Here is a 16,473-nt window from a genome sequence, read left to right as displayed (position 1 = left end):
TAATAAAAATTGCAAATTAGGATGACTTGCGGCAAACTTTAAAAAAAAATGGTTTGTCTACTTCTATGAAATCAGACGAACTCAGACTTAGTCATAGTCATAGTAATTTATTTTATAAAACCGGTTTACATGTCAAAAAATAATGATGAAAATTTACATCAGATTACAATACAATATTGTAAAATGAATAAGTTAAAATTAAAATTAGATTACAATATGATAAAAATCAAACATTTGTAAAACTTGCAATTATACAACCATTATTAGTTAAAAAAACGTTTGTAAAATTTGCAATTATACTTCACAAACTCATCCAAATAATTATAACATATGATAATAGTAATATAGAAATCTGTACACAATAATAAATAAAAAATTACACATGGATGTATGTACTAACTGTCTTTATACATTAAAAAATCATCGTAGGTATAGAACAGGCGCTCAATCATGCTTACCTCCTGGATCCTCTAACAATCTGAATTATCAACTTGAACAGTCGCCATGCACTCTGAGATCTTAACAACATAGCAGTGTTCAGATAGTTGCGAGCACTTTGAACGCTCTTCAATATCTGAATAGGTACTGTCTTATCGAAACGAACAATTTTCTTACAGGTGTGACGGGTTGAATAAGGACCTCGGGTTGTCGGAGAGCGATGACGAGGTTGCGGCCAGCACGCTACACCACACCACCAGCAGTACGGCGCTAGAACTAGAACCGTAAGTTAAGCTTTCAACTATAGTTCCCTGCGACCTTAATCAGATGAGTCGCCATTGGCTAAGTTGGATCAGCATCCAACTTAGCCAATGGCGACAATACTAATGTCGGCATTCGTTAAGTTGGATCGAAAAAGGTTAAAAATAATTGATAATTTTGTCGCAAACGTCACGCGGTGTTCAAAAGGTCGGTCACAGATTCTTAAACCACTTGTGCTGTGGGTTTTCAAATCAAAAATGTAGATTTTTCATTAATTTTAGATATTATTTAACCTAATTTTATAAGTTTTTTTTTTAATTGTATTGAATGACCAAATACCTACCTAATATATTTAATTATTATTTTCAGTCAAATCAGATTCAGAGGTAGAGATCAGATTCGTAATAAAATAATATTATCTTCGGTTTCGGTTATTGGATTCGGTACTTTTATTTATTATTAAAATGTTTTTTTATTTTTTGTAGCATTTTTGAAGCTTAATTGAATATTCCTGTTAAATGAAGTTAATTATTTAATTCCAGCATCCTATCACCAATTGTCTCCGGCGGCAGCCCGTCCTCGGCCAGCGAGTCCTCCGACTCCGAGTCCGAGTCGTCTTCCGCCGAGTCCAGCGGTCCTCCGCCCCGAGAGACCAGAGAACCTAGAGAGACCAGAGAGCCCAGAGAGGCTAGAGAGCCTGCAGCGGCGCCGGCGCGACCAAGTGCCGCGGCGGAGTCGCAGCCGGTACAGCGGCCATCGTGGTCGCTGTCGAACTTCGCGCCGCCCACCGCGCCGCTGCCCGAGCCCTATGATACGGGGAAAGAGCTGAGGCATGCGCTCGCGGATATCAAGGGAAAGCCGGTGAGTACAAACAACATATTAGTGGATTTGCAAACGAAAGTTATTAACGCTTTTACTGCGTCTATAAGTATTTCCTAGGGTCCCTTTCAATTCCTCGGGTGTGCTGGACATACGGCATACAATTCTGTAAAATGCTCCTAGTTTAGATAGTCTTGGTAGTCACTAGTCAGCCACGGCAGTTTGAATAAAATAATAGAAGGTAAAAAGATACTCGTACTAAAGAAGCGCGGGAATAGCAAATGTGTTCTACGTTGTTGTTATCGAACTTCCCCAATACAAGATTTTTACTTAAATAAGGGTTAAAGTTATTATTTTAGACAATGTTTGTTTGACACCTTCGCTGCGCTAATTAACGTATACCTAATTTCAAATGCCACGTCCCGATTCCACTTGAGACCTTTCATTAGGCGTAAACAATACGAGTAGTGACAACAAAAGATACCCGACTTTACTTCACGGTTGGCATGTGGTGACATGCTGACTTTGAAGAGCAGAGCTTGTAAAGCAATTATTTAAACAATAGACCAACATTATGGTTCTCTCTGTGCAGTTTCAAGTGGAATCGGGCCATGGATTATGAAATTAGGTATAACTCGACCCATACTTTGCACGGGGTCTTTCGACCCCCTACCGCAGTGAACGTGTATTTTGCCTAAGCTACAAAACATCAAAACGGATCTTATCGTTTTTTGATTATTAGCAAACGACATGACCACCAAAAAACAACACACATTTAGCCTTCCCACATATTTCTAACTCGTCAACAGTAACACGATCATTTTCTAGCTTAATATGCAGGAGTACTGCCCTTTCCCAGGTGTCCTCTTACAGATAAACACTTCCCCGTATTAGGATGCTGACACACACTGTTTATGCATGAACAACAATCGCATCAGTTGCATCTCACATTTTGAACGAAGCTTACGTCTTTAGAACTTATAAGCCGTTCTAAAAGTCTCATTCCAATAGATCGAGATATGGACGATTCTCTAGAACTCCTTTTCCAACTCCTCAACCAAACCATGAACGACGATGATGGCGTCCAGCAGAGATGGATCAATCTGGCCGTATTAAAGTCCAATTTGAGAAGTTGTCTTGGCAATTACGAGAGAAATCTTACGTGTTACTGGCCAAGGGAGGCACGTCCGAGGGTGTTTAGGGAGTTTCTAGCGTTGAAAGATGTTTTGTGGCAGGCTGTTGGGGCTCTACATGGAAGCATGATTATATCTTCTGGATATGAGGTACTTAATAAGTTCATCTCCATTCGTTAAATTCAGCGAATAAATGTGTCAAGAAAATTACCAGGAGCCAGATTCACCAATTTGACATGTCATCTGACAATTTCCTGTACATTAACAACAATGACTTGTTAGACCAGCAATATACGGTGACGTCAGGTAACAATTGTCTGCATGGTGAAACAGGGGCCAGGATGTAAATGTTAATTAAATGTGTGCCTTATTTTTGTTGCAACAGAGTCCTATCTCGGACCTATCGGACTCGGAGGCGTCGTCGCCGTCGCCGGGTCAGAGGCGGAGACGGTCGTCGAAACTGACCGTGTCCAGCGACGATGACTCGCCAAGACCTACTAATACGGTAAGAGCAAATCATGCGTTCAAGTTGTAGGTTTTTGTTATTTTCTCATTCGGGTCATACTACTTCCTTTTTAGGATACAATCGGCTTCGTAGCAAAAGATCATCGTATAGATTCGGCTACCTAGGTCTGTATAAATTACCAAATTGAAGCCAAAAAGACCAGGGAAATGAATACGGATTTTTTTCATTCCAACCGTCAAACCGGTAATTCAAAATCAAACATGGCCGTTTAGGGCATTTCACGCATATTTTAAGGTCCCTCTTCGGCGCAATTTAATTGAAGTGTGATTTCAGCCTTCCCCCCGCGTGGCGGCCACCGCGGCGGTGAAGCGCGGGCGGCCGCCCAAGCCGCGCGCCGACTCGCGAGAGCGGCCCGCCAAGAAGAAGCGCGGCCGCCCGCCCAAGCTGCGCCCCGCCTCCCCGCCGCCCTCCCCCTCCCCGTCTCCCACCCCCACCCCCACCCCGCGCCACTCCGAGCCCGAGCCCGCGCCCGCCTCCGCGCCCGCGCCCGTTCCGCACCCCGTGCTACAGGATACGAAGACGCACATCTTTCGCAAGGTACGTTTTTAGGATTGTTGGTGCGCGTGAGCGCCTAAATGATCTGCTAATCGGGACGCAAAAGTGAAAAGGGAAACCACCACTGGACAGCAAATTTTTTTTTTCTCAAACATGCTCGGAAAAGGTCTCATTTTGTTCGTAAATCGAAAACGCAGTGCCTAATTTTTATCCCAGCGACGACAACGCACGGCCCCCGCGCGCCCGGCGCGGACGTAGCGGGTAAAAATAAAATTCGTATGATTCATTGAATTATATATTAAATATATTATGTATTTCAGTAATTCCTTACATGTTTGAGAAAAGCACTTGTATACCTCGGTGGAAACAGGCATTTTCTGTTTTGTACTTTTTGCCAGGCCTCGGCCTGGCATCTAGGTATCTCGTCAGAAAATGCCTTTCTTTCCATCCCTCGCAATGTACTATTTTCGTATATAAGCCAAGTTTCATGTTTTCTGCCGGATGAGATCAAAATAGAAAAGCTGTCTTCTAAGCTTCCAATTTTGTAAATCTGATAAGATTTTTTTCTCACTATAAACTTTTTTCCAGGTTTTTACTCCCAAGAAGGGTGACGAATGTGGCGGGAAAGGTGGCAAAGGTGGCAAAGGAAAAGGTGGCAAGGGCAAAGGCCAGGTCACTATAATAGAAGTGGCGGCGGAGTCCGGAGCCGACGACGATGAGAGGAGGCATCGAGAGCGCTCAGCGGAGAGGCGGAACGAGGAGGCCCTCGCCAGGGTCTCGCCCCCTCAGGAACCCGAAACTTTGACCAGGAAACGAGAGGCCGAGAGGGTCGCCAATGAACGGATACAAGAAAGAGTGTCCCTCGAGCGGCCCGAAAGGGACCGCCCTGAGCGGACGAACGACCGAATATCAGATCGCCTCCCCATACCCTCCGCACCTTCCGACAGAATACCGGATCGGACGTCCACCGACCGGTTATCGTCTGAGCGATCCGACCGTTTACACGACCGGTATAGCTCTGAACGCCTCTTAACCCCCAGTCGGCATTCGAGAGAACGGATATCGTCCGAGCGCTCGGATAAGACAGAGAAAACCTCCCTGGACCGCCTCTCCGGAGATAGGATAGATCGTCTGTCAGGGGACAAGATGGATCGCCTATCGGGGGACAAGTTGGACAGGTTGTCGGGCGACAAGTCGGACAGATTGTCGGGCGACAAGTCGGACAGATTGTCTGCCGACAAGTTGGACAGATTGTCTGCCGACAAGCTGGAAAGATTGTCGGGCGACAAGTTAGACAGATTATCAAGCGACAAGTTGGACAGATTGTCGGGCGACAAGTTGGGCATGGAGAGGCTCGACCGGATGCCGGACAGATTTGTTCGCGCCGAGGCTGACGTCGGGTCCGGCTTGAAAGGCCGAGGCTCGGAGAGACTCGAAGAGGCTTCTTCAATAGGTGAGTCATTTTTTCTTGTATACATGATAGTTCATACGTATTTAAAATTCCATTGCTAAGCTTACATATCTTTATCTCTCGTGAAACTGCGAACAATTAAGCCTGAAAATCTTAACAGTGTAAAATAATTTTTGCCTTTTTTCATTTCAAAACTCGCAGAACGTTACCAAGTTCTTATTTTGCTTACTAAATTTGCCGTGCCCCCGCAAAGTGAGCCAAGTGAAGCGCAAGGGCTACTGAGAGGCAGAGGGAGAGGAATCAACTGCATAGGGAATAGGAACCTTTTCTCGAAGCACTTCCGTCGTTTTTTTTGAACTACCATTTGGTAGAGGTTAGGTTAGTATTCTAAATAATCTTAAACCTTATTTTTATATCCCAGATATTAAAAACACAGCGTAGGTTTGCTAGTTGATGATCTGAATGAGAAAAACTGTTTTGTCAGTAAATAAGAACAAAAAAATCTATACTCTTCCTTTTCTTTTGGGTGCTAGTACTAGTGTAAGACAAAGATAGTATGATTGTCTCTGTCCATGTTTGAAATGAGACAGTCCTTTGAGTTTGTATATAATCAAAGATAGATATAACTCCGTAATAGATGGATACAGTCTAAGGAAAAAACGTGCCTCGAAAATCAAGAAAATTTGATTCTCGTTCAGAGGGCGCTACTAGTTTTGGCCTACAGTCGTATAGATGGCGTTGACGGTTTCGTTTGTTATTTAACAATTTTAACGCATATCAGTGAAAGAACATGGGTCAAAATCATAAAAATAATTAATGCAAATAAAAAAAATCATTTATCTATATTTAAATACATTACATTAGTTTTAAAGTGTGTCGATAGATGGCAGTGAATTTACTGGGGTTACAAAATTTACTATGACAGTATAAGTTACTCTATGATATAATGTAATATCTGTTAGCAGTGGGCCGGCGCTTGCGGCTGCCGGTGCGGGTGCCGCTGGAGCGGCTGCGCGCGGACACGGTGCGCAGCCTGCTGGCCGCGCCGCCGCGCCGCGCCGCCAAGCGCCCCGCCACGCCGCCGCCGCACCAGGTATACTACTTTATAATACTGAGAGTGAGAGTGAGAGGTAGAGCGAGACCAATCAACTGCATAGGGAATAGGAACCCCCCGCCGTGGGTTTCTATTCTCTATGCAGTTGATTGTTGAGAAACGTAAATTTATACGGTTGGACTTTTGCTAGGAAGATAAAATTCGCGTGCGGTCTCTGGCTTGGCACAAATGCGCGCCTCGATCTAAGAGAAAGTCGACCTTCGCGGGATCTAGGTGTTCACCTTGCTTGGAAACGTGTTTCGCTCCAACGCGTCTTCTTTCCTTGGGCTCACGTTGAGAGCGAGATCACACTTCATCTTGGAATACTTCTATATCTATAATACACTTCCGTTTATAATTGTGACATTAATAAATGTATGACCAAAGTATCGGTCAAATATTGCTATTTCCTTTTAAATCATATTTCTGTATTTATATTACTATATAGCGACTTCATTTTATAGGCGGGAGAGGTAGCCGCGACCAACCACGAGCGGACGGCGGGTCAGACGCCCATCTACTACTCGTACTTCGAGCGTCTGCCCGCGGACGTGCTCTCTGACGAGGAACGAGACCACAAGTAAGACATATTTTTTGTTTGCGAGTACGTGTACAATGTCAGGACAGCCGTGTCGGAAAAGAAAAATTTGTACTTCTGCGCCATCTATTGGCTTCTCTTTTTGTTTTTTGTTAGCTGGTTTCAGCCCGTCTAAGCTAACTCTGCACCATTGTGATAAAGTGATTGTCATTAGAAACCTCATATTTTCGCTTATCGCATGCACTATTTTTTTCCAAGTGCCATTAGTAACGATATTTTAAAATTCAAGTGGACTTGAAGATAATCCCGAAAACTGAACTTACAAGTACAGGGCCGCTTACGACATCCGTAATTCCCCTTTCAGATATTACCTAGACCAAGCGAAACAGCTGAAATGCGAAGCCGAGCGCGAACAGAAAGCGTTACCCCGCGTCATGCTCTATCTCGAGTCGGTGCTGTGCTTTGTTCTAACCGGTCGAGTACTGGAACTAGAACTGGACACAAAACGCGCCTTCACCATATACCGGGAGACGATAGAGTACATCAAGAGCATACACTCCATGCCGCAGCGGTTCAGGGCGTCGCCGCATTCGACGTTCAACAAGCTTGATATACTGAGGTGGGTATCCTTATATGTAGACTTAAACTTTACCAAAATCACACCACCACGAAAATGTTAGCGAACAAATTATCTTGTGGTCAAATAAATACTTCTGTTTTCAAAATTTCCATTGAGGTGCGTTCCGTAGGGCAATAGGATATGAAAGTAAAGTCGTGTGACGATGTCCTTACCTAATGCGTGTGCGTAGACGTGCACGTGCGCATTGTAACATACAGATTTTTATGAGAGACGGCACACCGGCACCGCTTGTGTGACGTGTGCGTGCACGGCTCAAACATTTTAGCGCACGCGCACGCAGCCGGTGTGCTCTGGCCTGAAGGCAGTTTTGTTTAACCATATTAGTAACAACAATTCGCTATACATGTCAATTAATAAAAATGGTCTTTTAGTTCATCATCATCTTCCTCGTGTTGTCCCGGCATTTTGCCACGACTCTTGGGAGCCTGGGGTCCGCTTGGCAACTAATCCCAGGAATTGACGTGGGCACTAGTTTTGTGAAAGCGATTGCCATCTGACCTTCCAACCCAGAGGGGAAACTAGGGGGAGGGGAAAAATGGTCTTTAGTTATAAATTTATAATGTATTAAATCAATGTGTTTTTTTTTTCAGCTTACGTGTGCAAGCTTTGCTGTACTTGCGCATGTTCAAAATGTACAACCGGGAAGTGAAAGAGTACTATAGGATAGTGCAAGACTACCAGCAAAAGGTAAATGATGTTAGTAAACGTTCTTTTTTGTATTTATTACTTTGTTTAACTTTATTTTTATATTAAATTGGAATTTTGTATTAAATCAAAATATAAAATGAAAAGTAGCAACAAAAATAGTCATATAAAAGAACTTTTGTATACCGTAAAATCGTAAACATTTGAATGTTAACAAGTTTTCCTTCCAAAATATTCTTTGATTTTTATTTCTTTTCAAAATGTTTAAGTACACCGTGTGTTAAATTGCGTTACCTATACACGCCTAGGGGTTAATTTACACAATAGTACTCTAGGATATTGTATGTAGTACCTAACTTAAATGCCAGAAAATATATATATTTTTTGGCAAGAGATTATTACAATTGACATGGGTCCCAACACCGAAGTTGAAGTTTGATATTTGCGTACAGCCGGCGTGCGCGGAGTCCGTGTCCCCGCTGTCGCCGACGCCGTCGCCGGGCGGCTCGGTGGGCTCCGTGGGCTCCGTGGCGTCCGCCTCCTCCGGGTACTGCAGCATGGCGCACTCGGTGCCCGCGCAGGCGCACAACGCGCTGCTGCAGCTCACCAAGTACTACACGTTCCTGTACGTGGCGCACGACCTGTGGGAGCAGGCCGACAACCTGTGCCGGCTGCGCGCCAATCAGGGTGCGTATTGTGTCAATTGTGGGCTGTTGGCGGTTCGTTCATACATTTATATCAGCTGAAGCTGAACATCTATAATTTTTTAAATGAGCATGCATGTTTTCTATTGTACGAGGCGTAAACGGGTCATATTAATTTTAGATTGTAAGCTGTTTTGTCTGTTTTTAAGTTACAAACAGTGGTGAAACAAAATCCAATAGTTTAGGTGTAGCGAAACCACGTTGTTGGAACTTGGGAACGGTTTTAAGTGATATAAGTTAAAACCAGAAATTATCCTATATCCTTAAAGTAGATTTATTTTGCAATATGGCCTAGACCGCGGGCCAGGAGCATTATATCGTCAGTCATCGCCTCCCGGTTGATACTTTGTCAGGTGATAGTTTAGATGCTATCATGAATTAAAAAAATAGTCAACCGGTTTTATCGCGGTGGAAATATATGAGTAGAGGTAGGAGTATGAAAGAGGGTGTGTAATGTTTAATATAAATATAATAACATACATTTGTTATAACGCCATTTGATATATTATTATATGTTATAATGTAATTTTTATAATAGGTTTCCTATGTTATATTGTGATTTCATCTAAACTATCATTGATATAATGCCTATTGTCATATAATTTTTAAATAGTATATGGACATGTTTTATAATGACATTTGTTATATTATATTTTCATATAACGTAATACTTTATATAATTTTATCAATTATAAATACATATATTGTATAACCATTTTTAGCATATTTTATTTAAGAATAACGTAAAATTTTACATACTTTTTGTAACTAGTACGCAGGCCCTACAATTAAATACAAATTATCCTAGTGTAAACACGCCTGACGAAAAAGAATAGCACGCAAGAATAGCAAGAATAGCATTATTATATTTTATTTATTGTTTTGTGCATGCTGCATTTTTTAAAATAACATTTTGTATTTCTAGTTATGTGTTTTATGCTATCCCACTTCTTTTGCTAGTTATTTTATTCTAGGGAGGTCTCAGTTCTAACCTAACCTAACCAAATTATTCACGGATTTCGATTCTGTGAGTGCCGGATTTCAAACCTAACCCACTTTTTTTCCTAGGTATTTCATTCTACGGGGGGTCACAGTTCTAACCTAACCTAACCCTCCTTTTGCTAGGTAGTTATTCGTTTGTGCGGACTCACAGTTTCAACCTAACCTAACTAAATAATTATGTGATATCACTTGTTATGACAAATAATATGCTTTAGAGTATGTAATAGTTATGGCAATATATATTAGACGAAGTGTAAATATGCCTTATGACCATTATACCAATAATTACATTATGTGTACCGTTAATTAAGTATTACGGTAGTATGCCATTTATTACGTTACTCAAAGTAACGATATACAAAACTATAATATATGAAAAGTATTTATAACAAATGTAATCACCCGTATGAAAGACCGTCAGTGAATCACATGAACATGTAAAAAAAAATTTTTTTTCAGTCATCGCCTCCCGATTGATACTGTGTAAGATGATAGTTTAGATGCTATTATAAATTTAAAAACCGTCAGCCGGTTGTATCGCGGTGGAAAAACCGTCAGCTGGTCACATGAACATGTAAAACAAGCGCTGTTAGGAACAGAATAAGGAAATAACGAAATGGGCTCGAAAATAAAAGGGGTTTAACGGTTTTCCCACCGCGATACAACCGGCTGACGATTTTTTAAATTTACAATAACATCTAGACTATCATCTGACAAAGTATCAAACGGGAGGCGATGACTAAATTTTTCTTATTTTTTTTACGTGTTTCCGTGGCTGCCAATCCTTCATCCTCAACCCACCAACGGAGCGGCAGCTGACGTCCATAAGGGTTCATCATACATAGCTAACCACGATACGGAATATAACGTATTCTGTTCCTGGCTCGCGGTCTAAAACTAGACTGTTTAAGACATATTTTTGGTTGCGATTTTAGATCTTTCGCGATCGAAGTTATGTGTGTTTACAATAGTTTTATTTTTATTTCAGACTTATTCATAGCGGTGGACCGCAAATGCGGCCCGCTGACCCTATTCTCCACGTTCCGGCATCTCGTACAATACGTGCGCTACGCCATCTCTCTCATCAAGAACGCGGCGCGCGAGTGACCGCCGACCGGCGCCCCGGAGGCCGGGGACGGGGTGGCCGGGGACGGGGAGGCCGGGGACGGGGAGGCCGGGGACGGGGAGGCCGCCGGTCGAGGCCGCGTCGGCCCCGTCGGCCCCGCGCTCCCGAGCAGGCGACTGTTCCAGAAACCTTTTGGCAATGTCGCGGCGAAAAATGCGCAGCGGTATTAGTGAAATGATCTGTGGTATTGGTAGAAAAACTTTATGTTTAGTGGTATGTTTCGGGATTTGCAGCTAAAATGTGTTCATGACCGATTGATACGTTTCTTTGTGTCACAGTTTAAGGCCAGAGCGCACCGGCTGCTTGTGCGTAGACGTGCACGTGCGCGGGCGCTAAAATGTTGCAGCCAGTGCACGCACACGTCACGCAAGCGGTGTGTCGACTCGTAAGGATCTGTATATTACAACGCGCACGTGTATCCACGTCTACGCACACGCATCCATCCGGTGTGCACAGGCCTTTTTATAGCGTATCTTCGCTTTTAGTATCAATGGAGTATAGTCAGTTTATGCATAATAAGAAATTATGGATATATTGTGGTCAATTTTTTTGGTAACCCATTAGGTGTAATTTTAAACTTTAGTGTACTAACTGTACTACAAGCAATGAAATATTTTTACCAATATCGCTGTTCCATCGCATCGCGGTGAAATTGTCGTTTGGCGTAGTAAAGAAATTCAGTCACTATTGACTTGTGAGATTTAGTTTTGGAATATCGTTTTTCAGATACTTTTCTAAAAGCAAGTCTAATATATAATAATTGTTTAATACAATTTTAATAAAAAATGCCTAATTTAAACATTTATTAATTAAATTATTTATTTCAAATATTTAGTTATATATTAACTTATTTTTAATTAAGTTTATTTATTTTGAAATCAGAATTTAATCTCATTTTTTTCAAGGAATCACGTTATTCCTTAATATAAATTTGCTTGTAGAAAGGGCTGATCTGAAAGCGAATATACCTATCGTTCCAAAACCGTTTGGAATATGTCGTCAATAGAGTACGTTGGCATCAATTACCTATAGTTGTATATTGTCGCCTCGGTCGTTGTTCATTAGTAGAGAACGCCCGGAAATCGTAACTAAGTATTGACTTCGCATGTCCTACAAGATGACCAAAAATGTACAGACAACCCCTGCCTGGTTACTGGTTACAAAACCGAATGTAAGTTTAAGTGATAGAGTAATCATATCGTAAGTGTTTTTCGTTGTAGTACCTACCCTATCAGAAAAATGTACCATCGGGAACACATATACGAATTCTTTTAGTTCGGGTGTTATACGAAAATATTTAGTGTGGGCCAATCGAGTTATTATCTCACTATGCATGGGATCACTTCTCTTGTAGTTTTTCGCAATAATTTTACTGATTTTTATTCGCGTATACTTTTGCTTGTTACTCTGAGAGTGTGTTAGAATGAGCTTTAAACTAATTCGTACTTTAAGTGGTTCGGTTAGGGTTGATTATAAAGCGGACGGCGTAACGTTGTTTTGTAATCACAAATAATATTGGTGACTTTTTTCGATCACATTAGAACATAAAATCATTTTTATAAATCACGATAAGAACACATCTGGACGAACGAACACAGAATCATATTCGCGAAATGTTTAATATAAATAAATAAAACACGTATATTTGTGTCATATGAGATCATGTATGTTCTCTTATCAGGAATTATGATAGTAACCCATTTATAAGATACAGCTAGAATATACAGCGAACAATATTTTAAGTTATGTGAAACTGTTCCTACATATTGAGTAGTGACAGAACAATTATTGAGCAAAAATAGATTTTCGTGTATCAATATATGGATCATATTTTCGTATATACATATCAAGTAGCTCGGTGACAATCGCGTGGTTCGGAGGTAAAGTAAATCAGGATGTATCTAGTGACTTCAGTAGCAGGATTACTCAGTAAATAATGTTTGGAGTGACAATAATACTGGTAAGGGAGATACGAGTAAATTCCGAAAATTTTGATCCATCCGACTCAGATCAAATAAATTTAAATCGTAGCTTCAACCGACAAAATATGCTAAATATTTTTTTAAACTTTACTTTTGAATGGTACAATTAAAACCGTGAACTGGATTTTGGCTGACCGAAAGCATCATGTGATGAAATGAACATTGATTTAACTGAATGAAATTGTAAACTAGACTAGACTGTGAGTATAAAACAGTGAATGTTACTTTGAAACAACAAGCCGGAACACCAATTATATTTCTCTCGGTTGTTTATTAAAATTTATGTTGTGATTGTACATACATAATAATGATTGATTATAGTATACATTTTGTAATGGATATACATGTTAGTGCCAGATAGGTTTTTGTACGGTCGTTTACAGCGCGCGGCGCGGAGCGGGACGTCGAGTGTTACTAGAGAACGACAAGACGATGCCTTGTACATAGTTAACGTAAGAAATGTGTAGTTTTCATTTATGTTTTAATTTATATGTAAACTATATTTATATTTAAGGCGGACAAGGAAATATAAACAATTAAACATAATAAAGTTTGATTAGGGATCTATACGAAATTGTTTGCGCGTGAGCCTAGCGTGTGAACGGTTTTTTTTTATAATAAGACAATTTGTATATTTTTAAAAGTGGATATTGTAAATGTATGTAGAGAGCTTGCAGCGTTCGGTTCTTAGAGGATAGTTAGGTTAGGTCCGTCAGTTACCCGCGGTCGCCACAGCCCGACTTACCCGCTCATTTCCAACTATTGGTACTTACTATCCGCACAAATAACTGTACCTATATATTTAAGATGGTTATTTATTTATTGTGGCATTGTATAGTTAATTTTGTTGCACACTAAGCGAAGTTTACTTAATTTCAATAATTGTGAGGCAAATTAACTTTAATAAGCAATGAAATAACGTTAAAGTGCCTTGCGAAACTGCGGTTTTTTCCGCGTCCTGAGTAAGCACAAAGCGGTAATTTGGCGTGTCTATTTAACTGATCGTACGTGTTAGAGACTAAAGTTCCGCCAAAAAACGTGCAAATCACAAATGCATCTGTGCATCTCCTTTGGAAACTCGCAAATTATGTACTTGGTTTTTTGTTATCGTTTTTAGTTCTATTTTTTTTTTTTGCGTTACGCGGTGTATAATTTTTTGTTGTGTTTTTATGTTGCTTATTTAATTTTAGGCTGATAGGTACTTCCTCTTTTAAAATGTAATGATAGTGACACATTATGGTTGATTTGCCCTGACTTGCATTATTGACATTTTAACTTTTTAATTATAACAAAGGGCATCATTTATTAAATAAAAATGTAAAATTAAAAAAATAAAAAATACAGAAATGAGCAATATTGACATGCATGCATGACATGGTGATTCTTAAAATATACCTAATCAAAGTCGAGATCTTTACATACCTATGAAAATTAATAATTTAAGAGAAAATGTGGATGGCATAACAAATTAAATTATTTATATTCGTACGCAAAGCAAAAGTGCATGCATACGAATATCATCATCACATTTATTTTTTTAATTGCATGTTTTTCTACTTATGACAGTTTCATTAATTTTTGTAATCATTAAGCAATATGTTGCTTTTAAACATCAGTAATACCTTCGAGAAATACAAGACATAATATTTACCTTTAAAAACTATTGACGCCAAAATTATTCTCATTTTTTTTTATATAAGCATGTAGATGGACTCGGACGCTGCGCTGGTAAGCGTAAGCCGATTGGTTTTTAGGAAATTGTAAAATACTGTTTTCTTTTATTATAGCAATCTTGTGTTGATATAGCATGTATAATTTGTTTTTTTTTTTATTCGCGTTAAGAATATGTATAAATTTGTTTTCTCTTAATATTATTATTTGTGTAACTGTACCTTATGTTATTGATGATAGAATACATTAATTTTTATGTATGATTTTTTTGTTTTTGTTTTTTGGCCTTTTCCTTTTATTTTTGATTTGCTTTTGTGCTTTTGAAACAAAAATCGAACATATGTTTGTAAAGGGCATTACTGTATTTTATTCTAAAAAATCCTACGCGTGAAAGCTATAGATTAGACCCAAAACTGAAACCCCATTAGCGATTAGTTAAGTCGTAGTAAAGATTGCCTCGTCAATTTTTGCCTGTATTGATCACGCCAACACATCCGCAGGAAAATATGCAATACGTATTTGCAATATAAGATTACTTTTCCTGTGGCGATACGGTCCACAGTATTGCCTTATAGCAAGTGTCTTGACAGTTACCATTTAGATTAATATCGGAACGTTGCGACTTCTGTACTGATGGAGATATGCACAATTAAAGTAACCTTGAATGCCTTAAAATGCCTATAGTGAATAGATCCATATTATAAGCAGTAGAGTATCTGATGTGGAGTACATCGTTTATTATGATACAGTATTATTTGTAGTGTAGCATGCGCCAAAGTAAACACATTTTTAAATTTTGATTATTACTTTTTGGATCTTATCACTGGTAAATGAGGTTGGTATCTAGAATACCTGAAGTTCGTGCTGATGTTTTCATTGCTATGCAACTTTATATTTTATTAACCATTAAATGTATGATTTTTTTCATTTTGCCTGAAATTTATATACGTGTCCCGTGTTTACTGATTCAGGAAGAAAAAATAATTAAAACATCGATTTTTCACAGCTAAATCAATTTTAGTTGCATAGGGTAATTCGTAATTTATGTAAATATAATATAACTAGCTGTTGCCCGCGACTTCGTACGCGTGGATTTGTATGTTGGTGGTTATATATTCTACATGAGCATAATATAGAACATTAAGCAGCAAAAGATATCAGTAGGTACGGTTAATCATTTGTTAATAATTATACCCCTTTTACCAAGTTTCAAGCTCCTAGCTTAAAAGAAAATTTGTACCACATAGAAACTTACATCCCCTTTTTAACCCCTTTAGGGGTTAAATTTTTAAGAACGTTGAAATAACTTTTTTTGAAATCTTATACAATGCCTTTCTAAGAAGTTTCAAAGCATTTGTAATAGATTCACTTTCAACCCCTTTTTAACCCTTTTAGGGGATTAATATTTAAATACGCTTAAATTGCTTTTCTTGTATTCTAATAATATGCCTTTATACAAAGATTCAAGTCCCGCACTCACAAAAATATTTGATCTCCATACAAACTTTCAACCCCTTTTTTACCACCTTGGGGAATGAATTTTAAAAAACGCTGAAATGAGTTTTCTTATTTTTTATTATAATTAATAAACATTTATATTATAAAATTTGAACCCCAAGACAAACTTTCATCCCCTTTTTAACCCCCTTAGGGGTTGAATTTCCAAAATCGTCAATATTACTTTTTTTTTGTAATCGGCTATTATGCCTTTCTAGGAAGTTTCAAAGTATTTGTAATGGATTCAAAGTTTCAAACTTTCAACCCTTTTTTAACCCATTTAGGGGATGAATTTTTAAAAACGCTGAAATCACTTCTTGTATTTTAATAATTTATACGAAGTTTCAAGTCCCGCACTCAAAAAAAATTATGATCTCCATATAAACTTCCAACCCCTTTTTCACCACCTTAGGGGATGAAGTTTGAAAAACCCCTTCTTAGTGGATACTAACGTCATAAAAGCTACCTATTGTGAAAAATTCAGCTCTCTGG

The 16,473-nt window shown here is 39.3% G+C and overlaps 1 protein-coding gene across 5 annotated transcripts in view; it reads left to right on the top strand.

Moving 5' to 3' along the window:
• The window catches only part of LOC134747195 (AF4/FMR2 family member lilli), a 265,189-nt gene extending 250,442 nt beyond the window's left edge, over positions 1 to 14,747 (top strand). For 4 of the 5 annotated variants that reach the window (XM_063681787.1, XM_063681785.1, XM_063681786.1 and 1 more), the window contains 11 exons: positions 618 to 722; positions 1,242 to 1,560; positions 3,037 to 3,156; positions 3,451 to 3,714; positions 4,261 to 5,125; positions 6,049 to 6,176; positions 6,641 to 6,756; positions 7,079 to 7,333; positions 7,945 to 8,041; positions 8,452 to 8,686; positions 10,694 to 14,747. In XM_063681787.1, the coding sequence (XP_063537857.1) occupies positions 618 to 722; positions 1,242 to 1,560; positions 3,037 to 3,156; positions 3,451 to 3,714; positions 4,261 to 5,125; positions 6,049 to 6,176; positions 6,641 to 6,756; positions 7,079 to 7,333; positions 7,945 to 8,041; positions 8,452 to 8,686; positions 10,694 to 10,812 (2,623 nt within the window). In that variant the 3' untranslated portion in view covers positions 10,813 to 14,747. Of the gene's footprint in view, positions 1 to 617; positions 723 to 1,241; positions 1,561 to 3,036; positions 3,157 to 3,450; positions 3,715 to 4,260; positions 5,126 to 6,048; positions 6,177 to 6,640; positions 6,757 to 7,078; positions 7,334 to 7,944; positions 8,051 to 8,451; positions 8,687 to 10,693 lie in introns of all 5 variants that reach the window. The other variant, XM_063681788.1, reaches the window with a different exon arrangement.
• Positions 14,748 to 16,473: the final 1,726 nt, after the last annotated feature.

The sequence above is a fragment of the Cydia strobilella genome, chromosome 14, assembly GCF_947568885.1.
Source record: "Cydia strobilella chromosome 14, ilCydStro3.1, whole genome shotgun sequence".
In the NCBI taxonomy this organism is placed as follows: Eukaryota; Metazoa; Arthropoda; class Insecta; order Lepidoptera; family Tortricidae; genus Cydia; species Cydia strobilella.
This window is presented reverse-complemented; position numbering and strand designations above follow the sequence as displayed.